Below are 25,505 nucleotides of genomic sequence, written 5' to 3'. Positions count from 1 at the left end.
ACTGGGGCCAAATTTACCCTCCCAACTCAAAAAACTAAAAAATGGAATAAAATATATGAACCATTTTTTAAGACATTGGAAATTAGCAAATGAACAACAGGGATATCTGACAAAAAAGAAACAAAGTGAGCCCTATGTTTGCACCAACTTACCACCTAGAGAAATTTCCAAGCCACAACACAGGGGAGGGGAGCCCAGGAGCAACCCAGCATTCTCCCTGAGTTGAGGAGATAGAGTTGGGAATCTGGGAAGGCCAAAGTGGCAAACGTTCTCAAAGCAGAGAGCATATAGAGCAACAGAGAAAGAACTCCAGAGATCTGCAGAGTCCCATTTGAGTACTCAGTAGAATACTAATGGATGCATGCCTATGAGGAAACTACCTGAGGTTGGGGAAGAAAAAAAAAAAAAAACAGTCAAAAAGATTACAGGAAATAATCCACAAGCCCAGACAGGGCCAGAGATAATCCTTGTTCTCACTGGCCATAATATAGACTATCAAAATTCACTAGGTATCAGGTAGAACACATGGAAGAGTTTGGTTTCAGTAGCAGGTAAAGTTCACAATAGAATAAATGTTGCTCCCATCCCACCTAACAAAGCTTCAAAACAACACTAAAAAGGATCAAACTTTTTCAGGTAACTTAAATGTGTCCCAGAAAAAAAAAAAAACCTCAACAATATTTAGAGGAAAACTAAAATACTCAACACACAATTAGATAAAATTCAGGAATTCTGTCCTTCAGTCAAAAATTATAGGACACAGAAAGAGAAAAGAAATTACAACCCATTAACAAGGAGAAAAATCAATCAAAACTAACTCAGAAATGGCACAGACAATAGAATTAGTAGACAAAGGCATTAAAACAATTATTATATTATTATAAATATTCAAAGGAGCTATATTAAATAAAGACACGGAAAAACTTTTTTAAAAAGAGAGATACCCAAATCAAACCTTGAGAGATGACAACTACAATGTCTGAGATTTAAAAAATACACTGAGTGGGATTATGAACACATTACACACTGAAAAAAGAAATAACTTGAATGTATAGCAGTAGAAACTACCCAAAAAAAGCACAAAGAGAAAAAAGATTGAAAAAACAAAAACAGCATCATTGAGCTCTGGGACAACCCCAAGTGAGAAATATACACATAATTGGAGTCCTTAAAATAAAGATGAAAAAAGGAGTGGAGACAGAAAAAAATATTTGAAAAAATAATAGCCAAAATATTTCCAAATTGGATAAAAATTATAACCCATAGATCAAAATATCTTAACAGAGGGAGAGCGTCAAGATGGCAGAGGAGTAAGACGTGGAGATCACCTTCCTCCACACAAATACATCAGAAATACATCTACATGTGGAACAACTCCTACAGAACACCTACTGAATGCTGGCAGAAGACCTCAGACTTCCCAAAAGGCAAGGAACTCCCCACATACCTGGGTAGGGAAAAAGAAAAAACAGAGACAAAAGAATAGGGACGGGACCTGCACCTCTGGGGCGGAGCTGTGAAGGAGGAAAAGTTTCCACACACTAGGTAGCCCCTTCACTGATGGAGACAGGGGGTGGCGGGGGGAAGCTTCGGAGCCAGGGAGGAGAGTGCAGCAACAGGAGTGCAGAAGGCAAAGCGGAGAGATTCCCGACAGAGGATCAGTGCCCACCAGCACTCACCAGCCCAAGAGGCTTGTCTGCTCACCTGCCGGCCGGGACGGCTGGGGGCTGGGAGCTGAGGCTCTGGCTTCTTCAGAGGCCAGATCCCAGGGAGAGGACTGGGGTTGGCTGTGTGAACACAGCCTGAAGGGGGATAGTGCACCACACCTAGCCAGGAGGGAGTCCAGGAAAAAGTATGGACCTGCTTAAAACGCAAGAGACCATTGTTTTAGGGTGCGCGAGGAGAGGGGATTCGGAGCACCATCTAAACGAGCTCCAGTGACGGGGCAGAAGCCGCAGCTATCAGTGTGGACCCCAGAGACGGGCATGAAACACTAAGACTGCTACTGCAGCCAACAAGAAGCCTGTGTACAAGCACAGGTCACTATCCACACCTCCCCTCCTGGGAGGCTGTGCAGCCCACCACTGCCAGGCTCCCATGATTCAGGGACAACTTCCCCAGGAGAACACATGGTGGGCCTCAGGCTGGTGCAACGTCACACCAGCCTCTGCCACCACAGGCTCACTGAGCATTCCGTATCCTTCCCTACCCCTGGCCTGATTGAGCCAGGGCCCCCTAATCAGCTGCTACTTTAACCCCGTCCTGTCTGAGGGAAGAACAGACCCCCTCAGGTGACCAACACACAGAGGCAGGGCCAAATGCAAAGCAGAATCCAGGAGATGTACGAACAAAGAAGAGAAAGGGAAATCTCTCCCAGCAGCCTCAGAAGCAAAAGCTAAGAGAATTCAGCACCACCAAACCAGCTTTACAACAAACGCTAAAGGAACTTCTCTAGGCAGGAAGCACAAGAGAAGGAAAAGACCTACAATAACAAATCCAAAACGATTAAGAAAATGGTAATAGGAAAATACATATTGATGACTACCTTAAATGTAAATGGATTAAATACTCCAAACAAAAGACATACACTGGCTGAATGGATACAAAAACAAGACCCATATATAGGCTGTCTACAAGAGACCCACTTCAGATCTAGGGACACATAGAGACTGAAAGTGAGGGGATGGAAAAAGATATTCCATGCAAATGGAAATCAAAAGAAAGCTGGAGTAGCAATACTCATATCAGACAAAAGAGATTTTAAAATAAAGACTATTACAAGAGACAAAGAAGGGCACTACCTAATGATCAAGGGATCAATCCAAGAAAAAGATATAACAATTGTAAATATTTATGCATCCAACATAGGAGCACCTCAATACCTAAGGCAAAAACTAACAGCCATAAAAGGGTAAATCGACAGTAACACAATCACTGTAAGGGAATTTAACACCCCCACTTTCACCAATGGACAGATCACCCAAAATGAAAATAAATAAGGAAACACAACCTTTAAATGATACATTAAACATGATGGGCTTCATTGACATTTACAGGACATTCCATCCAAAAACAACAGAATACACTTTCTTCTCAAATGCACATGGAATATTCTTCAGATAGATCATATCTTGGGTCACAAATCAAGCCTTGGTAAATTTAAGAAAATTGAAATCATATCAAGTATCTTTTCTGACCACAACACTATGAGACTAGATATCAATTATAGGAAAAAATCTATAAAAAATACAAACACATGGTGGCTAAACAATACACTACTTAATAACCAAGAGATCACTGAAGAAGTCAAACAGGAAATCAAAAAATACCTAGAAGCAAATGACAATGAAAACACGATGACCCAAAACCTATGGGATGCAGCAAAAGCAGTTCTAAGAGGGAAGTTTGTAGCAATACAACCTTACCCCAAGAAACAAGAAACATCTCAAATCAACAACCTAACCTTACACCTAAAGCAATTAGAGAAACAACAAAAAAACACAACAGTTAGCAGAAGGAAAGAAATCGTAAAGATCAGATCAGAAATAAATGAAAAAGAAATGAAGGAAACGATAGCAAAGGTCAATAAAACTAAAAGCTGGTTCTTTGAGAAGATAAAAATTGATAAGCCATTAGCCAGACTCATCAAGAAAATAAGGGAGAAGACTCAAATCAATAGAATTAGAAATGAAAAAGGAGAAGTATCAACTGACACTGCAGAAATACAAAGGATCATGAGAGATTACTACAAGCAACTATATGCCAATAAAATGGACAACCTGGAAGAAACGGACAAATTCTTAGAAAAGCACAACCTCCCAAGACTGAACCAGGAAGAAATACAAAACATAAACAGACCAATCACAAGCACTGAAATTGAAACTGTGATTAAAAATCTTCCAACAAACAAAAGCCCAGAACCAGATGGCCTCACAGGAGAATTCTATCAAACTTTTAGAGAAAAGCTAACACCTATCCATCTCAAACTCTTCCAAAACATAGCAGAGGGAATATCACTCCCAAACTCATTCTACAAAACCACCATCACCCTGATACCAAACCAGACAAAGATGTCCCAAAGAAAGAAAATTACATGCCAATACACTGATGAACATAGATGCAAAAATTCTCAACAAAATACTAGCAAACAGAATCCAACAGCACATTAAAAGCATCATACACCATGATGAAGTGGGGTTTATCCCAGGAATGCAAGGATTCTTCAATATACAGAAATTAATCAATGTGCTAACCCATACTAACAAATTGAAGGAAAAAAAATGTATGATCATCTCAATAGATGCAAAAAAAGCTTTTGACAAAATTCAACACCCATTTGTGATAAAAACCCTCCAGAAAGTACGCATAGAGGGAACTTTCCTCAACATAATAAAGGCCTGTGGGTTTGTCAACATCATTCTCAATGGTGAAAAACTGAAACCATTTCCATTAAGATCAGGAACAAGACAGGGTTGCCCACTCTCACCATTATCATTCAACACACTTTTGGAAGTTTTAGCCCAGCAATCAGAGAGGAAAAAGAAATAAAAGGAATCCAAATTGGAAAAGAAGAAGTAAAACTGTCACTGTTTGCAGATGACATGATACTATACATAGAGAATCCTAAAGACTCTACAAGAAAAATACTAGAGCTTATCAATGAATTTGGTAAAGTAGCAGGATACAAAACTAATGCACAGAAATCTCTTGCATTCCTATACACTAATGATGAAAAATCTGAAAGAGAAGTGAAGGAAGCACTCCCATTTACCACTGCAACAAAAAGAATAAAATACCTAGGAATAAACCTACCTAAGGAGACAAAAGACCTGTATGCAGAAAACTATAAGACACTGATGAAAGAAATTAAAGATGACACAAACAGATGGAGAGATACACCATGTTCTTGGATTGGAAGAATCAACATTGTGAAAATGACTACACTACCCAAAGGAATCTACAGATTCAATGCAATCCCTATCAAACTACCAATGCCATTATTCACAGAACTAGAACAAAAACTTTCACAATTTGGATGGAAACACAAAAGACCCCAAATAACCACAGAAATCTTATGAAAGAAAAATGGAGCTGGAGGAATCAGGCTCCCTGACTTCAGACTATACTACAAAGCTACAGTAATCAAGACAGTATGGTACTGCACAAAAACAGAAATATAGATCAATGGACAGAATAGAAAGCCCAGAGATAAACCCACGCACATATAGTCACCTTATTTTTGAAGAAGGAGGCAAGAATATAAAATGGAGAAAAGACAGTCTCTTCAATAAGTGGTGCTGGGAAAACTGGATGGCTACATTTAAAAGAATGAAATTAGAACATTCCCAAACACCATACACAAAAATAAACTCAAAACAGATGTATATGTATGACTGATTCACTTTGTTATAAAGCAGAAACTAATAAAAAAATAAATAAATAAAATAAATAAACTCAAAATGGATTAACGACCGAAATGTAAGGCCAGACACTATAAAACTATTAGAGGAAAACATAGGCAGAACACTCTATGACATAAATCACAGAAAGATCCTTTTTGACCCACCTCCTAGAGAAATGGAAATAAATATAAAAATACACAAATGAGACCTAATGAAAGTTAAAAGCTTTCCCACAGCAAAGGAAACCATAAACAGGATGAAAAGACAACCCTCAGAATGGGAGAAAATATTTGCAAATGAAGCAACTGACAAAGGATTAATCTCCAAAATTTACAAGCAGCTCATTTAGCTCAATATCAAAAAAATAAACAACCCAATCCAAAAATGGGCAGAAGACCTAAATAGACATTTCTCCTTGGAAGATATACAGATTGCCAACAAACATATGAAAGGTTGCTCAACATCACTAATCATTGGAGAAATGCAAATCAAAACTACAGTGAGGTATCACCTCACACTGGTCAGAATGGCCATCACCAAAAAGTCTACAAACAATAAATGCTGGAGAGGGTATAGAGAAAAGGGAACCCTCTTGCACTGTTGGTGGGAATGTAAATTGATAGAGCCACTATGGAGAACAGTATGAAGGTTCCTTTAAAAACGAAAAATAGAACTACCATACCACCCAGCAATCCCATTCCTGGGCATATACCCTGAGAAAACCATAATTCAAAAAGAGTCTGGTGGCGCAGTGGTTGAGGGTCCGCCTGCCGATGCAGGGGACGTGGGTTCGTGCTCCGGTCCGGGAGGATCCCATGTGCCGCGGAGCGGCTGGGCCTGTGAGCGGTGGCCACTGGGCCTGCGCGTCCAGAGCCTGTGCTCTGCAGCGGGAGAGGCCACAACAGTGAGAGGCCCGTGTACCGCAAAAAAAAAAAAAAAAAAAAAAAAAGTCATGTACCACAATGTTCACTGCAGCTCTATTTACAATAGCTAGGACATGGAAGCAACCTAAGTGTCCATCAACAGATGAATGGATAAAGAAGATGTGGCACATATATACAATGGAATATTACTTAGCCATAAAAAGAAACGAAATTGAGTTATTTGTAGTGAGGTGGATGGAGGTAGAGTCTGTCATATAGGATTAAGTAAGTCAGAAAGCATAAAACTAATATCATATGCTAACACACATATATGTTATCTAAAAAAAAAAAAGGTTCTGAAGAACCTATGGGCAGGACAGGAATAAAGAAGCAGAGGTAGAGAATGGACTTCAGGACACGGGGAGGAGGAAGGGTAAGCTGGGATGAAGTGAGAGAGTGAGATGGACTTACATATACTACCAAATGTGAAATAGATAGCTAGTGGGAAGCCATTGCATAGCACAGAGAGATAAGCTCGGTGCTTTGTGACCACCTACAGGAGTGGGATAGGGAGGGTGGGAGGGAGACACAAGAGGCAGGAGATATGGGGATATATGTATATGTATAGCTGATTCACTTTGTTATAAAGCAGAAGCTGGCACACCATTGTAAAGCAATTATACTCCAATAAAGATTGTAAAATATATATATATATCTTAACAAACACCAAGCACAAGCAAAATGAAAATACAACAAAACCAAAAAAACTATACCAAGGTACACCAAAAATGAATTTCTTAAAGAAAAAAATCTTAAAAACAGCCAGAGAGAAAAGACATATTACATATAGAGGTACAGCTTATGTCTTAATGCAATGCCAGAAAACAATGGAGCAATATCTTTCCAATATTGAAAGAAAAACATTGTCAACCTACAATCTTTACCTAGTGAAAATAACTTTCAAAAAAATGGTGAAAAAATACATTTTCATACCTACAAAAGCTGAAAAAATTCATCACCAGTATTTCTCCAGTAAAAGAAATGTTAACAAAGTACTTCAAGAAAAAGGAAAATGATACCAGATGGAACCTGGTTCTACACAAAGGAATGAAGAGCAGTGGAAAAGGTAACTCCATGAGTAAATATATAAGATCATTGTCTTAATTATTAATATCTCTTAAAAAGAGAATCACTGTACATGTATAACTGAATTACTCTGCTGTACACCTGAAACTAACAGAATATTGTTAATCAACTATACTCTAATGTAAAAGAAATTCTAAAAAAGATAATCACTGTTTAAAGCAAAATTCATAACAATGTATTGCAAGGTTTATAATATATGTAGATATAAAATATAAAACAACAATAGCACAAAGGCTGGGAGGGGAGAAATGGAAGTATACTATTGTACGAGTCTTACAGTATGTTTGAGGCATTATACTATCACCTAAAGACAGACTGTGATAAGTTAAAGATGTATACAGTATTATGCATCTGTGCATTTTTGACAGGGAAATATTGCTTCCAAAGGCGCAAAAGTCAATTTATAGGGTTCATCCACTGTAAAGCAATTACACTCCAATAAAGATGTTAAAAAAAATTTATAGGGTTCAGAAAAATCTTACTCATTTTATCTATAAAAACAGATATTCATATAGAATATGAACAGATATACAGGATTATCTGTGGTACTAGAACTGTGTGGAGGGGCTGATTAAGAAAAAGATTCTAAAAAGTCTTGTGGAGAAAATAGTAAAAGAAAGGTTGAGAAACACTGCCATAAACTTCAAAGAAGCAACTAAATTAACACTAGGTGGTATAGTGAATAAGACAACAAAGGAGATAAAATGGAATCATAAAACATACTCAATTCAAAAGAATGCAGGAGGGGACTTCCCTGGTGGTCCAGTGGTTAAGACTTCGCCTTCCTAGGGGCAAGACGGGAATAAAGATGCAGACCTACTAGAGAATGGACTTGAGGATATGGGGAGGGGGAAGGGTACGCTGGGATAAAGTTAAGAGAGTGGCATGGACATATATACACTACCAAATGTAAAATAGATAGCTGTGGGAAGCAGCCGCATAGCACAGGGAGATCAGCTCAGTGCTTTGTGACCACCTAGAGGGGTGGGACAGGGAGGGTGGGAGGGAGGGAGATGCAAGAGGGAAGAAATATGGGGACATATGTATATGTATAACTGATTCACTTTGTTATAAAGCAGAAACTAACATGCCATTGTAAAGCAATTATACTCCAATAAAGGTGTTAAAAAAAAAAAAAAGACTTCGCCATCCAATGAAGGGGGTGCAGGTTTGATCCCTGGTTGGGGAGCTAAGATCCCACATGCCTTGTGACCAATAAACCAAAACATAAAAAAAAAAAAGAAGCAATATTGTAACAAATTCAATAAAGACTTTTAAAATGGTCCACATCAAAAAAATCTTAAAAAAAAATAGATGAGGCAAATAGAAAGCAAAGAGCAAGATGGTAGATTTAAAACCAACCATATCAATAATCACATTAAAAATAAATGGTCTAGGGACTTCCCTGGTGGTGCAGTGGTTAAGAGTCCGCCTGCCAACGCAGGGGACATAGGTTCGAGCCCTGGTCTGGGAAGATTGCACATGCCGTGGAGCAACTAAGCCCATGAGCCACAACTACTAAGCCTGTGCTCTAGAGCCTGAGAGTCACAACTACTGAGCCCACGTGCCATGGCTACTGAAGCCCGTGTGCCTAGAGCCCATGCTCCACAACAAGAGATGCCACCGCAATGAGAAGCCCACACAGTGCAATGAAGAGTAGCCCCCAATTGCCACAACTAGAGAAAGCTTGTGCACAGCAATGAAGACCCAACGCAGCCAAAAATAAGTAAGTAAATTTATTTTTTTGAAAATGGTCTAAACACCCCAATTAAAAGACAGATAATATTGTATTGCATTAAAAAAGCCAAGACTCAACTGTATGCTACCTATAAGAAACCTACTTTAAATATAAAGATGTAAACATCTTAAAAGTAAAAAAAGGAAATATACATATATATCACTGTAACACTAGGCAAAAGAAAGTTGGAATAGCTATATTAATATCATAAAAGTAGATTTTAGAGCAAAGAATATTAAGAAAGCAGAGGCTATTTCATAATAATCAAGAGAACATTATACACCTAAACTTTCATGTGCCTAAAATGGAGCTTTAAAATGTATGAAGCAAAAACTTCAGATCTGCAAAAAAAAAAAAAAAAGAAATAAACAAATTATAGTTGAAGACTTAAACAATCTACTCTCAATAATTGACACATGTAGACAGAAAATCAGTAAGGATATAGAAGATTAAAAACATTATCAGAAAACTTGCCTTAACTGACATTTACATAAGATCCCACCCTACAACAGAAGAAAATCCATTATTTTCAAATGCATGTGGAACATTCATAAAAACAGTCCTATCTTGGGGCCATTAAATAAGTTTCAATAAATTTAAAAGGATTCGAGGCATACAAGGTATGTTTTCCTACCACAGTGAAACTGAATTCCAAATCAATAATAAAAGTTGTACGGAAAATCCCCAAGAATTTGGAAACTACATACCATACTTCTAAATAACACTAGGGTCAAACAAGAAATCAAAAGGGGAATTTAAAACTGTTTTATACTGAATGAAAATTAAAAACACAACATTTCATAATTTGTAGGATGCAGCTAAAGCAATAGTTAGAGGAAATTTTATAGCATTAACCAACTAACCAAGAAAAGAAAATTAAACCCAAAGTAAGCAGAAGAAAGGAATATGAGAGAAATGAAAAGGAATAGAAAAACAAAAAATAAAAAGAGGAAATGAATGAAACCAAAAGCTGGTTTTTCAAAACTAGATAAAATGGATAAACCTCTAGTCAACAGATCAGGAACAAAAAAGAGAGAAAACACAAATTAGCAGTATCAGTAATGAGTGAGTTGTCATCACTACAGATTCTACAGATATTAAAAGGATCACAAAATATTATGAATAGCCTTATACCAATAAATTCAACAACTCAGATGAAATGTACATATTCCTTGAAAGACAGAAACTAACAAAGTTCACTCAATAAGAAACAGATAACCTCAAGAGGCCTATATCTTTTGAAGAAATTGAATTTGTAGTTTAAAAGCTATCCCATACAGAAAACTCTATGTCTGGAAAACTTCCTTAGTGAATTCTTCCAACTATTTAAGCAAAAAATAATACCAATTCTGCACACTGTTCAAAAAAATTGAAGGGAGGTAAATATTTCCCAATTCATTCCATAAACTCCACATTAATGACACATAATTATAAGGAAGCAAAATTACAGATCAATATCCCTTATAAACACAGATGTAAAAATTATAAACTAAAGTTTAATAAATTAAATCCCACAGTCGATTGAAAGGAAAATACACCATGATAAGGTATGATTTATCTCAAGAATGCACAGTAGGGCTAACGTTAAAAAAGTAATCAATGTAATCCACCTATTAACAGACTAAAGAAGAAAATGATATAAAATATCTCAATTGATGTAGAAAAAGCATTGAAAAAATTAAATATCTATTCCTAATAAAACTCATAGCAAACCTGGTATAAAAGAGAACTTCCCCAAGCTTGTAAAGGACACCTACAAAATACTTACATCTAAAACGTATTTAATGCTGAAAGACTGAATGTCTGCTTTCACCATTACTATTCAACATCGTCCCAGAGGTTCTAGCCAAGGTTAAAAAGCAAGCAAAAAATAAACAAACTGAATCTCCAGATGGGCAAGGAAGAGGTAAAACTGTTTTCACTTATAGATGACATGATCATCTATGTAGAAAATCTGATTAAAGCTACAAAAAAAAAAGCTAGTAGAAACAACGTTGTGTGATACAAGATCAATATACAAAAACCGATTGTATTTCTATGTACTAGGAAAGAACAATTTGAAATTGAAATAAAACACTACAATTTGCAATCACATCAAAATATATTTTAGGGATAAATCTGACAGAGATTTGTAAGACCTGTACATTGAAAACTACAAACACTTAGTGAGAAAAATAAGATATGCCCTAAATAAAGGAAGGTCTCTACATTCATCTTAAGAAACTAGGATAAGTGGAGCAAATTTCCCATGTTCAATATTGTTAAGATGTTGTTTCTCTCCAAATTTATCTATAGAAATTAGATCAGTTGCAATCCCAATTCCAATCAAAATCTCAGGCATTTTTTAAATTGATAAGCTGATTCTAAGATTCATGTGAAAATGCAAATGATCTAGAACATCCAAGACAACTTTGAAAATAAAAGAATAAAGTTGGAGAAATTATGCTACCTGACTTCTAGACTTATATATAGTAATTAAGACACTATGCTATTGGTATATAGCAATATTGATGGGCAAAGACAAATAGATCAATGGAACAAACTGAGCAGAAATATATATATATACATTCTGATGATTTATATAGTCCTATGATATATATTCAGATGATTTTCAACAACTTTGCAAAGGTGATTCAGTGGAAAAAAACAGTCTTTTCAAAAGTAGTTTGGGGGAATTCCCTGGCAGTCCAGCGGTTAGGGGTCCACACTTCCACTGCAGGGGGCATGGGTTCAATCCCTGGTTGGGGAACTAAGATCCCTCAAGCCGCGTGGTGAAGCCAAAAAAAAAAAAGTAATGCTGGAACATTAGATATTCATAAGCAAAAATATGAATTTTATCCATATCTCACACCATACATAAATATCAACTCAAAATGGATAAGAGCCCTAAATATAAAACATAAAACTAGAAAACTTCTAGAAAAACATGTACGAGAAAAACTTTGTAACCTTGAGTTAGGCAAAAATTTCTCAGATATAACATTAAAATCATGATCCATAAAAGAAAAAAACAGATAAATTGGGCTTTATCAAAATTAAGAACTTCTTCTCTTCCAAAGACACTGTTAAAAGAATGAAAAGACATGCCATAGACTGGGAGAAATTATGTGCAAGTCATATAATCTGATAAGGGAATGAAAGAAGGCAGACAAAAAAGAGCACATACTGAGTAATTCCATTTTATAAAACTTTAGAAAGTGCAAACTAATCTATAGTGACAGAAAGGAAACCAGTGGTTGCCTGGGGATGGGGGAAAAATGGATCACAAAGGGGCACAAGGAAGCTCTTTGGGGTGATGGATATTTTCAGCATCATGATTGCAGGGATGGTTTCAAAGGTATATACAAACACCAAAACTTACCAAATTGTATACTTTATACATGTGTACATAAGTTATACTTCAATAAAGTTGTTTTTTATAAAAACAAAAAAATATACTGAAGCTGTGTTTCAGAATTAAAGAATGTATTAACATGTACCAGAAGAAAATATAATTAATATTTTATAATCTTAAAATAGAGATCATTCTAAGTACAACATGAAAACTTGAAACTAAATAAAGCAGTTATAAAATTAAATTTTAAAATAAATTTTATTACCTAAAAATATAAACTTTATATGTTAAAAGAATACAAGTAGCTAATAACAATTACAAAATTTCTATGCTAACAAATAATTTAGAAATGCAAATTTTAAAAAGAGATGTCATACTTCACCTAACCATGTCAAAAATTTTTAAAGCTTTAAATCCAGCTGCTATCCTGGGTATAAACCCTGATGTTGGGCTTGTAACCTGATACAATTATTCTGGAAGTAACTTTGGCATTTGAATAAAGTTTTCAAATGTGCATATCCTTTAACTCAGTCATTTATCTTCAAGGAATTTCTCCAAAGAGAAACAGATAAGTACAAAAAAGCTATGTACATGGCACCCCTAAACAACAGAATATTATGTAAACATTAAAATACAAATTCATTGACAAGGAAAGACAGCCATATATCTGAGTACCATAAAAGGCTGCTACAATAGCACGCTATTTGTTATTACTTTTTTTTTTTTTTTTTGCGGTACGCGGGCCTCTCACTGTTGTGGCCTCTCCTGTTGCGGAGCACAGGCTCCGGATGCGCAGGCTCAGCGGCCATGGCTCACGGGCCCAGCCGTTCCATGGTATGTGGGATTCTCCCGGACCGGGGCACGAACCCGCGTCCCCTGCATCGGCAGGTGGACTCTCAACCACTGTGCCACCAGGGAAGCCCTGTTATTACATTTACGTAAAATTTTTGTGTAAAATTACTGGTATCATGGCATACACTGAATGTCAGCTAATTTAACATCTATTCCCAGCCTCCTTTTCCCCAGCCCATCTACATTAGTTCTCAGCCCCCTTTACTGCTAGAAGAGGCCATGTGACAGTATTTTGGCTATTGAGGCCTAAGTAGAAATCTCCTAAGAAGTTTGTGGAAACATGCCTTTCTGATAAAAGTTACAGTCATTGCTATAGCTATCTCTTTCCCCTACCTCCTGCCCTGTAGTCAGTTATGATGACTTAAGCCAAAGTAGCTATCTTATTGCCATGGAACAAGCCAACACACTAGAGAATGCACATTGCAAAGAAAGAAAAAAGCTGGGTCTTTGATAACATTCACAAACCACTATACCAGCTTCCATTGCCCACTTGTGGACCTCTCTTTATTTGAGATAAAAAATACATATTACCTTGCTTAAGTCACATTTAGCCAAAATCACTCCAGATATTTATATATATATATGTAAATAAATATTTTCTATATAGCCATTAAGCATATTAAAGCTTTTTATAATTATAATATTCTCTACTGGCCAGTATTTGGGGCACTAGACACCTTCATTCAAACACAGTTGATAGAGTTAACTAGTATGGCCCTTCAGGAAGTCAATTTTACATTATATTTCAAAAGCCTTAAAAATATTATTATCCTTTGCTTGACTCAGTAATTCCACTTTTACATATTCATCAAAGAAGTAATATTAAATTTAGAGAAATATTGCTATAATATATTTACAATATTAATAAACTGAAAACAACATAAATATAGAAAAATGTAATGCTGGCCAAATGATTTATGATAGAATAGTATGTAATCATTAAAATCACAAAATAAAAAATCTAATTATATAGAAAGGTGTCTCACAACAATATGCAAAGTAATATTCTTTGCGGGGATGAAATGCTTAGAAAAAATATTTTTCAAAAGAGTAGGAAAATGTAATGAAATATAAGTAGATATTGCTGGGTATAAGAATTACCAGTAACTTTCATTTTCTTCTGTTTGGTTATCCATTCCTAAATTTCACATTTCTTTTGTAATAAGAAAAATTAATTTTAAATATACAAAAAAAAAGAACTGAAATAAACAAATAGGAAGAGATGTAGATTAAAAGTAGTTTTATTTCTTCTCTATGAAGATCATTAATTTTATTTCCATTAAAAAATAACTTGTAAGAGCAACTTTAACATCATATATAGCAAGAGTGAAACGTATCATGAAAAGTGAAAAAGTAGCAAGAGTACTTCTTTTAAACAATTACAGGATTCCAGCATGTTTAATATGAACACAAATCTGGAAACTCAAAAAAGAGAACACACTATACTACATAAATTGACTCAGGGGAAATTTTTAAAATTTGTCATTGAGTCCCATTTCTAAAGTGAATAAGAAGCAAATATATGCTGATGAGCCTAAGATACCTGTGACATCAAAACAACTGAGTCCAGGGCCTCCCTGGTGGCGCAGTGGTTGAGAGTCCGCCTGCCGATGCAGGGGATACGGGTTCGTGCCCCGGTCTGGGAGGATCCCATGTGCCGCAGAGCGGCTGGGCCCGTGAGCCATGGCCGCTGGGCCTGCGCGTCCGGAGCCTGTGCTCCGCAACGGGGGAGGCCACAACAGTGAGAGGCCCACATAACGCAAAAAGGAAAAAAAAAAAAAAAAAAAAAAAAAAAAAAAAAAAAAAAAAAAAAACAACTGAGTCCAAAATCAGGACAGATGAGTTATAAGCTTTCCTTAGTACTTCTTACCCAATCCATAGCTTACAGAGATTCCCTCTCTGGTCAAAAGCATACATTCTTATTCAATCTCTATCGGTTTCAGTCATCTACAGTAAAGATTGACCACTCAGAAGCCAGAGTCTTAAACATTTTTTAAAGGCATCAATAAATTTGGTGTGCAACATACAATTTCCAACTACGTTGTCGGGATAGAATAGGAGACCAAGGAACTAGTATGTTTGCATAAGATGTTATAAAGGTAGTGACTCTCTGCCTTTTTTATAATCCAAATTTGTTATAAGAAAATTGATGAAGAAGAAAGGGAATGAAAGGGAATAAGAAACCAAAAGGTACAAAACTATTTGCTAACTACACACACACACTCACACACACTCATTCATTCAAACTCATTCAAACTAAAGAACAGATTAATTGTAATAAAGAGCATCTTGGAGATTTTTCATAGAGTTACATATAAATAAAGCTTTTAAAAACACTTCAAATTAATGAAAAATAAATTTTAATCACTTTAAGTAGGTAATAACACAAAAGTTGACTTACCATAAATTTCTAAACCTTGTGGGAAATACTTGTATTCTAAATCCTATCCACTAATGCAAGGGTGAAGATGCATCTTACAGTCAACAGTGCTGATTTTTAATGATGGATTTAAAAGGGTTGATTTAATTCCCAGATTATTTTTTTAAATTCCACCTCATCACCAAGAAAGTTAATAGATGCAACACATTAGAAACCCTGGCAACTAAAGATGTTTTATCCAATCAATGCCTCTCTCTTTTCTAAGCTACTCGAAAATAAAAACCAACACCGGGAGAAAGTCACACCTTCACAAATTACCAATAATGTTCACTGTGATATTCTAGTTTTATACATGTAGCCCCTTCTAAAGCACTGGAGGCAAAGAATGAACATTGCCCCCTCCAGCTGCTGAAGACAGCACAACCACATAGAGCACCTACTTATGAGGTTACTTTTCAGGGGCATAAGAATATGCTTTTAAAAGGTACATTTCCAAAAACCTACAATGAAGACAAAAAATAAATATTTACATGCTTAGAAAAGGGATATATTCGAAAACCTACAATAAAGATGAATAATAAATATTTACATTCCAAGCCAAAAAATTCCACAGTCTAAAAAGAAACATTTGATGTTTTCATTTCTGAATACTGAAGGAAAATAATGATTATAATAATTTTAATCAAACTTAAAAGGTACCCTTTATTACCTTGTTGATATAAGCTATTTCCTTTGAACCCGCAAACAAAATGAAAAAATCCTTGAGGCACTTTTATATTCTGACTTAACAATTATCTGATAATTACCCCATCATTACCTGCTGATGAAGGATTCCATTCTAAATTCTTAACATTTCTGATGCTACAGGCATGTTACTTCAAGAGTCCTACCTGGAAAGAGACTGAGAAGACTGACTGGAGATTTGTTGGTATCAATAGTTAGTTTGTGGCTTGCAGTTTTTGAAGGTTGGCCTGGTAAGCAGATTAATTTCAGGGGAAGTCTAAACTTACATTGGCTAACTCGAGGAATGCCTGAAATAAAGAGAAACATATATTCATAAATTTGACAAATAAGAAAAATATTGTACTACTAATAGTAGTACATAGTAGCAACATATCTTAGTTTAAATGTTTGTTACCTGCCCATTTCATTTAGCATAACTGAAATAACTGGAAAGCATTATCATAATTTATGTTTTTACTTTATTGTCAAAAAGTACAAGGCAAAAATAAAATCTTAAAAACGAGCATGGGGTAAACTGTGCCTTTAATAGTAATATCATATTTTAAAAATCATCACAGTTGAATGCTATATAAAACATTATATGTAGTTATATTCAATTACTGAACTGTCTTTAAAGACTTTCAAAGCTCTAGCCCTAATCCAAGACTATCCGCTAAAATGAGCAAAGAATATGAAATTTATATCAGGAAGACTCTATATGACCATATCTAATCATTTCTCTACCCCCCGAATTTTTTAATTTTAGTTTTTCTACTTATTGAAGATTTGAAATACAATTAAAAATTTGCAATAAATTATGAGCATGAAAGCAGAATTTGCCCTACTGAAGTTCTAATGAAGTTCATTCTAATGATGTCATTTTACACATCAATATGAAGAATATTACTTTCATACAAATTGAATTTTTCCAAATCCATTTAACTTTACATATCACTGTTAAGCAACATTTTGAAAGGCTTATATAGTCATTCAATTCTCAAATTTTTTCAGAAAGTATACAGGTATACTGAAATAAGTAACTGCATAAATAAATAACAATGAAGAGTTTTATATCAGAATTTAAAGTTTTTAAAAATCATTCCTTTTAATATTTTTACAAAGAATGAAACTGAAACCAAAACAAATTAAGCTCTCTACTTGTAAATCAAGTAAAGCAATTCTACAACTTTAGTTCTCTCTCCTTTTATACTAGGATTCTATTTTTGACTGGATAAGACAAAAGATAATATACAGAAACCTGTATCCTAGTCAACTACTGTAGAAAAAAGGAAAACTTAAAATGTTCTACTCTACTGGATAGATCCACACATTAATTCCTTTATTTCTTTACAGTGGAGTCAGAGAGCAGCTTAAAAATAGCAAAAGCGGAAACAGTAAAGTTTGGAGACATGATCCCAAATAGGATTCCTAGAATTAGCAATATATTTTGTTAATGCCAATTGGAGTTGTGTGGTTTACTCTATAACCAAGCTGGAAGTACACTTTTCAGAACTACTTATTCACTAGGATAGTAAGAGATCATCAACAATGGCAAGCATATTGATATATGAGGCCAATTAAATACTTTTTCAGAGCATGTGGAGCATATTTGTCATTCTCTTCAACATAATCTATTATCCATCAAATTTTACATAGCTCATTTTTTGCTCATAACCAACAGATGTTAAATTCACTTCTCCTGGAATCCTAGATGCAGATTATAACTGGTGTCTCTTCAGAGAAGTCCCAGGGTATTATTTCCTGACATTTTGTGAGGTTTTAGAGGCATGTGTATTTGTACTTTAAAATGATGAAATGTTTTGACTCAAAATATTATGGTAACGTGATCTAAGCTACTGCTCAGACCACAACTATCAATATCACCACAAAAAATATTACAAAGCATTATTTTTTCCAACTTCATATATTCCATATATCCCCAAATTATGGAAATATACCTACTACTGTTTTTCCTCTAATATATATATATTACAGCCTCAATTAATAGATGCAGTCTGGAAAGAACAAGGCAACTGAAACCTAGTTCCATTTCCTTCATTTTCAATGAATAGAATAACGGGGAAAAAATGCTTCATCTTCTGACAATTCTGTACATGCACAAAGACAAGCTATCTTCTATGTACTTTCAACCAAAGTCTGAGCTAACTGTTCAAATAAAATTTGGCTGTAAATGCTCTTCTAAAACTACACTGCTGAAACTGTGGCTCTACTTCACTTGGACCAGGTACTGACTGAATTTGTGGTAAAACAAAATTAATCATGATCAACAACACTAGCCTTATGTTACTTAGATTATTATCCTAAAACTCCAAGAACCCAGAGCTAAAGAAACTGGTGGTGTATAAATGTTTCAGAAATTGAAACAAATGGATTGCAAGCACTAATAAACCCAAGAAGGGAAATACATTGTAACTCAATTCACAGCTCAGTTAAGTCAGGTAATGACAATATCACACACTAGGGTAATGGTCTGCAGTTGCTAAGATTTGAAGAACCCCTCCAGAATTTCTTTTCTCTCCAGGAATTGTAAACCTGTTTCACAGGACATTTGGAAAACATTACTTTGAAAAATGATGACACTCATACTTAATAAAATGATTATGGCTATTTTTTAAATGATGGCAGCTTGAAAAGTTCTACCACTGGGGGGAAAAAAAGAGTATGAAATCCTTTAGAAACCAGTTTAAGGAAACCATACCTTTAAAAAGAAAAATTATACTGCCAATATTTTATATTACTTCCCATCAAATTAAAACCCAAACATTTCAAAATATAACATCTAGTATTTAGACATGGAGTTTATCAGCGGCACACTTTTATTGAGATGTACATTTCTTAAGAAACTTGAAATGCAGATTTGGCTACCAGTTACTCTTCAGGCTATAACTGTAGCTAAGAACCTGAAGCCAGAGACATGTAGAGGTATGTGTGAGTGTATGCATATGTGTATCTGTAATAAGGAAGGAAAGAATTATATGCATTTAAAGACTTTCCAAAGTTGCTGGTAGGATAGCTTTCAACTCAGTTGAAAGAGCCTAACTGATCCTAACTGCCTACCATCAGCGATATTTAGTTGGCAAAACAGTCTCTATTTGGCTTATTCAACTCTCTGAATATAATTCTGAGAGAAAAGAAGAATTTGGTCATTTGTAATACTCAAATATTGGCCTACTCACTCATCAGACTGACTTTTTCCTACAGTTTTTTAACAAATATAATCACCTCTCCTTCAAACACTTCCCCTTCTAGCCTACTAGAGGAAATGGATAGTCGCAACTACCATGGTGCAATTAATCACAAAATTATTTAACACTTAGAGAGAAAATTCAGATCAACATCACTCCTGACAGAACAATTTTTCCAGGAAGAGAATTCTAATTACCCCTGGCACACCCAAGAGACCAGTATCACTGTCAAGAGGGATGCCAAAATGTGCTTTAAAAAAAAGAAAAAAGAACTTATATACCAGAGTAGAATAACTATATCTATATATTACACATCTACATAATGCCTTTAGAACTCTTTCCAGGGGCCTGCTAGAGTCATTTCTTATTGAAAACAAGGAACCCCAAAGCAGTAGCAATGTCTGGTAGCCAGAACTTCCTTGATCCCTTCCTGTTATGTCTGGCTACGTACTGTGCGCCATCTGCAGTCATGTTTTACACTGTCCATGTCATGTAACTTTAATGCAGAAGTAATGGAGACAAACTCTTACGGGACAACATAAAACCTCGTTTGCTTCTCTTTTTCCATATGTAAAAGCAGGACTGCTTATCTGCAATACAGCCTGAACAGATCAGGCCAATAAAATGGAAAAGTCTTTGAAATTTGAAGCCTTATGTAAGTAAGATCTAAGTGGCAACATATTATTTTCTTGCCTACTAGGTAAAGCTGAATATTTCAACTCTACTCCCTGAAGCTTAATTATAATTTTGAAATATATCATAAGAGATTATTAAAACCAGCTTTAGGTTTGCACTGAAATACTAAAATTTCCATATATTGTGATTTTTTTCCTCATGGTTTGATCTGAATTTTTAGTAAGAGGAAATAAATTCCTTTCAATAATAACCTTTACTGATTTTTTTAAAACTCAAAACAAATAATTTAAATAATAATATTGTATTTTATAAAAGTTATTGCAAAATCTTATCAGTTACATGAAATCTTACAAAGTAAAATGTAAATATTCATTATTAAAATTATTTTTAATAACCCAAATTATAATTTGACAAGTATACTTTATACTATTAAGCTAAAAGCTTACTTCTATTAAAATATTTCTCATATAAATATATATTCACCTCCCAGACACTATGCAACTCAGGTTGTTGGCACCACCAAAACTATATGAGTAAATAATGCCATTATTTTTAAGTATTTTATTTATCTAATACTAATCTTAAAATGGCTAATAAACTAAGACAAACCATCACATTAAGTCTGTGTCTAGGAGGAAAAATAATCAAAGTAGAAGATTCTTACAGAGTACCTGTCATGTAACCAGATACTGCACAATCCTAAGTACTTGAACCCTGCTCTTAAAGAGCTCAAAAATCTACTAGGGGAACCTAAGGAACAAACTTAATGAAATTCATATTATGATAAGTATTATAGCAGAGTAATAAACAAATGATTTGGGGAAAACATAATGGTGACAACACTGACCCAGGCAAGTTCAAGGGGCCAGTCCCTTGATGATATTCCCCCACAAATTCTAAACAAGACAAGGAATAGGCCCATAGAATGAGTACACATGGCATTCTGATCAAAGAGGTGAATATTTTGGGGTATACAGAATCATACAATTTAGAATTCAGAATTTTTTTCCTTACTCTATTTTAAGTAAACTAAGATAACTGAGCATACAGGTAAATCACCAATGACTTACAAAAATAAGTTGTCAGTGGCGCCTTTGGTTTTGTTCAAAAAAGTCATGGAGCTTCATTGTTTCTCATGACTCTGAAACAACTAATAATGAATAACAAGTATCTATAAGTGGAAACATCTACTAGCTTCTCCATAGCCAGATCAAGGCACTGAATCACCCTAAAGAGGTTGCTATAGTTAAAACAGCAGTCCATAAAAAGAATTCATTCATGGTATAATACCAATTGAATTAACTGACCAAATTACAGTTCTGAAATTCATTTTGTTCTAAATTATCTTTTCACTTACCCTCAGGATTTCGATCTATCCATCAGAGGCAATTCAAAAAGGGATAGGGGAGAAAATGTAACAAATTATCTGTTATAAAATTACAACACAAACTTAACACATATCTGCTTAAAATATAATTTAAAATTTTCAAGATTCTTACAGATGATTTAAATGGCCCTCCAATAAAGATAAGCCAATTCACAATTGAAGAATATAACATGAATAAATGAAATCTAACAATATATTTCATTCATTCTCAGAAGTCCATGAAAGGGTGCTATTCTAGTATAAATGTGGCAAAAAGAGGTAAAGATATATGATCTAGCCAAAAGCAAACCAGACTCAATATGTAAATGACATCAAGAGCATTAAATGAATTTTTTGGAAAAAATTTGAGTGAAAGACAAATATATAATATTAATATTTCCAGTTAGTCTTGCTTATATTATAACTTTAGTTAATAGATACTACTATGGAACAATGTGTTTTTTTTTTCAGCTTGTCTTTGTATTCTTTTATAGACTTGTTTTTACTTTAACTTCTAATTAACTTTCAACCAATTAATGCCTATGCTCTTTGGTTTAGTAATAATTTATGGTCTTTCAAATTCTGTCTTTAGAAAAGCATAATAGCTAAAAATAGTATGTGCAGCCATAAGCTCACTGAATGATTTTATAACTTTATAATGTACTTTTAAGCCTTTTGTCCACTTGCTAGGTAATCCATTTCTTCATTTTAAATTTATTTTCAACCAGTATCACTACTTTTCCTTGAAAGCAAATGAAATAATTAGTTGAATTAAGGCATCAACAATCTCTATAAATACATACACAAGGTGTAACAAAGATAAAAAGTATAATCATGCCTATGATTATTGAGATGTTCAATTAATGATAAATGATCTAGAGATTTTAGTCAACATTTCCTGTTTTTTATTTCACAACTCAAAATTAAAATAACACTGAATATTTCAATGCTCTTTTCAGAAACATCCAATTAAGAAGTCCATCATTCTTTTTTTTTTTTTTTTTTTGTGGTACGCAGGCCTCTCACTGTTGTGGCCTCTCCCGTTGCGGAGCACAGGCTTCAGATGCGCAGGCTCAGTGGCCATGGCTCACGGGCCCAGCCGCTCCGCGCGCGGCATGTGGGAACTTCCCGGACTGGGGCACGAACCCGCGTCCTCTGCATCGGCAGGCGGACTCTCAACCACTGCGCCACCAGGGAAGCCCAAGAACTACTATTATTAAAAACATTGCCAAGGTGCCTTGTTAGCACAGTAGGTAGTTGCATCAGTCTCATAAAAACATTGCTAAGTAAGCAAAGTAGGTATCAACAGAGAGAAAAAATATGAATAAGCCATCTCTAAGCTTTTTAATTAAGAAAACTGTACAGAAATGCTTAAAAAACACAAATGCAACATTGTTGAAATACCCTATCAGTTACACTACATTTAAACGTTTTTTAAAAAAAAGCAATAACTAATTATTCTTATTCTGTCAATCAACTAATTGTCAAACTGTTACTATGAAAAATTCACCACACACACACACACACACACACACACACAAAACTATAAAATTGAACCCAAGTTGAAATTTATAATAATTAGATCTCAACTGGACTAAAGATAACTTTTTTGATGTATTAAGAGTTTCTTGAAATAATACAGATTCTGTTCTTAATATTTTAACATGTAAGATAATAGTTTTATTTAATCACAAAAGCAGTGTCTGAAACTCTGAAGACTGACTTAATATTACAGCAACCCATAATAGTCTTTTTTACTAATTCAGACTAGGTTTTTCTCTTTAGTTCAAATACATGAAGTCTGACTAGATAACACTCTTCTAGTGGGAATAAAAATACATCATATTTGCTATTAATTGAAAAGATAGAATCAAACATTACATATGGAAATCAGCTAAATAGACTATCACTAATTATTCATAAACACATCAAAGTAATTTGAACATACATTTTTATTTAATACTAGAAAAGAATATTTTTTCATTTAATAATATTTTACAATCTCTTTTCCCATTTTAAACACTTAAACATTTAACTCATAACTCCAATAACTTAAAAGAAGTGATTAGGCTTATAAATTCATGAATAACTGTATGCTTACCTGTAGGTCTGGAGTAAGAAACAACAGCATTTCCTTCCAATTCAGGTGGTAAGTAACTTCCTTTCAGATAAACAGAAAAGCCTACTGTTCTAGTCATCTCTGGTGCTATAAGCAATGTAAAAATAATATATTACATAATTTTGGACAATTATTATTAACAAACAGTTAAAATTAGACATATACTGCATGCCAGCTACTGTCTTTAGCACTTTACATCACAATTACATAGATTAACTCATTTAATCCTCACAACAACCCTACATGGTGGTATTATTATTATCCCCATTTTTTGGTGCATGAGGAAAATGGCTACAAAGAGATTAAAAAGCTTGCCCAAGGTCATATAGCTAATACAGAGCTGGGAATTGACTCCAGAACAAGGGTACCTAACATTCTACACCACTGCTTCTCCTTACTCAGATGAACAGGCAGCATGAACAAAGCAAAAGATATGCAAAGGGCAAGAGAATTTGGGAGTGGGAAATAGTACCTTATCATGGCTAGAACACAGACTGCAGGAGAAAATGGAAGGGGGAATTGGATATGGATATAACTAAAACTGTAGCAATTTGGCACATTGTGCATAGCCTTCCATATTCATGTATTTGACCTCCAACCTGCATTAGAGAGCTATAAGAGGTTTTTAACTTGAAAAATTAATTGTCCAGAATGTGTTTTAGAAAGACAAATTGGAAGTATTGTGAAAAATTAAAAAATAAAGTGAGATATCACCTACAAGTTTACCTCAACCATTCAATCACTCATTCACTGATTCAATGTATACTTACTGAGTTTCTACTATCTGTTGGGCACCTAAGGTAGGGGTTGGTTATAAAAAGGAAAAAAGAGAGATATGTTCTTGCTTTTTGTGAATAAGACATAGGGTTCCCAGCTGAACCATAGCAGTGAAGAAAGACAGAAAAAGACTTGAAAGATAATTCAGAAATCATTTTAACAGGACTAATGACAACTGGATGTAAGTGGTAAGAGAGACCCTATGCAAAGAAATCTTAGGCATTATTACAGTTACCTTACATAGATTCGTTTTCTAATTAAGCCCAATTAATTTTCTGATTAAATTCTAATTAAAACAGTTCTGTAACACAGATATCATTATCCCCTTTCTGCAGATTAAAACAAAACAAAACTGAGGCTCCAAGTAATTACTAAAGTAGCTTGCCCATGGTTACACATTGAGTGTCAGAGCCAGGATTCAAATTCAGGCCAGACTCCAAAGCCAATATTCTTTCTTCAAACATTACAGATTCAATAAATAGCTCACTAGAGAAACACCAATAAAAAAGCCTTCCAAAATATAGTATTTAAGTACAATTATTAAGAAAAGCGCCTGAAAATCTGTATTTACTTCAATTCAACAGCCATTCACTGAATGTCCATGCTTGATGTTTGGAGGGAAAATATAAGCAAAACAACACAATCATTGATTTCAGGAAGATACCAGTCTCACTATTCAGACAAGAAATATAGCCATGAAATAAACCCACTGATAAAAAATTTTTATTTAAAAAAAACCTCACACTATGATAGACTTTAAGCCAAAACAAAACACTTACCCATAAATTCAAAGGTGAACTGATCACAAGTCAATACTAAAGGTGGTTGTACATAGACCGATAATCTGATCTTTTGTAATGTCACTCGATTCTGCAGTGTGACCTGAGAAAATAGAAATTGTTATTAATAAAAAAATTACATTTTTCCAAATTGATAGAATATCACAACTACTTAAAAAATCAT

General features: G+C 34.6%; 1 protein-coding gene across 8 annotated transcripts in view; it reads right to left on the bottom strand.

The window, feature by feature from the left end:
- Nucleotides 1-25,505, bottom strand: part of BBS9 (Bardet-Biedl syndrome 9) — a 483,985-nt gene that overhangs the window by 257,943 nt on the left and 200,537 nt on the right. For 7 of the 8 annotated variants that reach the window (XM_060108887.1, XM_060108894.1, XM_060108895.1 and 4 more), the window contains 4 exons: nucleotides 25,322-25,424; nucleotides 23,748-23,852; nucleotides 21,638-21,652; nucleotides 16,606-16,746 (listed from right to left, as the gene is read on the bottom strand). In XM_060108887.1, coding sequence (XP_059964870.1) covers nucleotides 16,606-16,746; nucleotides 21,638-21,652; nucleotides 23,748-23,852; nucleotides 25,322-25,424 — 364 coding nt within the window. The remainder of the gene's footprint in view (nucleotides 1-16,605; nucleotides 16,747-21,637; nucleotides 21,653-23,747; nucleotides 23,853-25,321; nucleotides 25,425-25,505) is intronic. The other variant, XM_060108892.1, reaches the window with a different exon arrangement.

The sequence above is a fragment of the Mesoplodon densirostris genome, chromosome 9 (assembly GCF_025265405.1).
Source record: "Mesoplodon densirostris isolate mMesDen1 chromosome 9, mMesDen1 primary haplotype, whole genome shotgun sequence".
Classification (NCBI taxonomy): Eukaryota; Metazoa; Chordata; class Mammalia; order Artiodactyla; family Ziphiidae; genus Mesoplodon; species Mesoplodon densirostris.
This window is presented reverse-complemented; position numbering and strand designations above follow the sequence as displayed.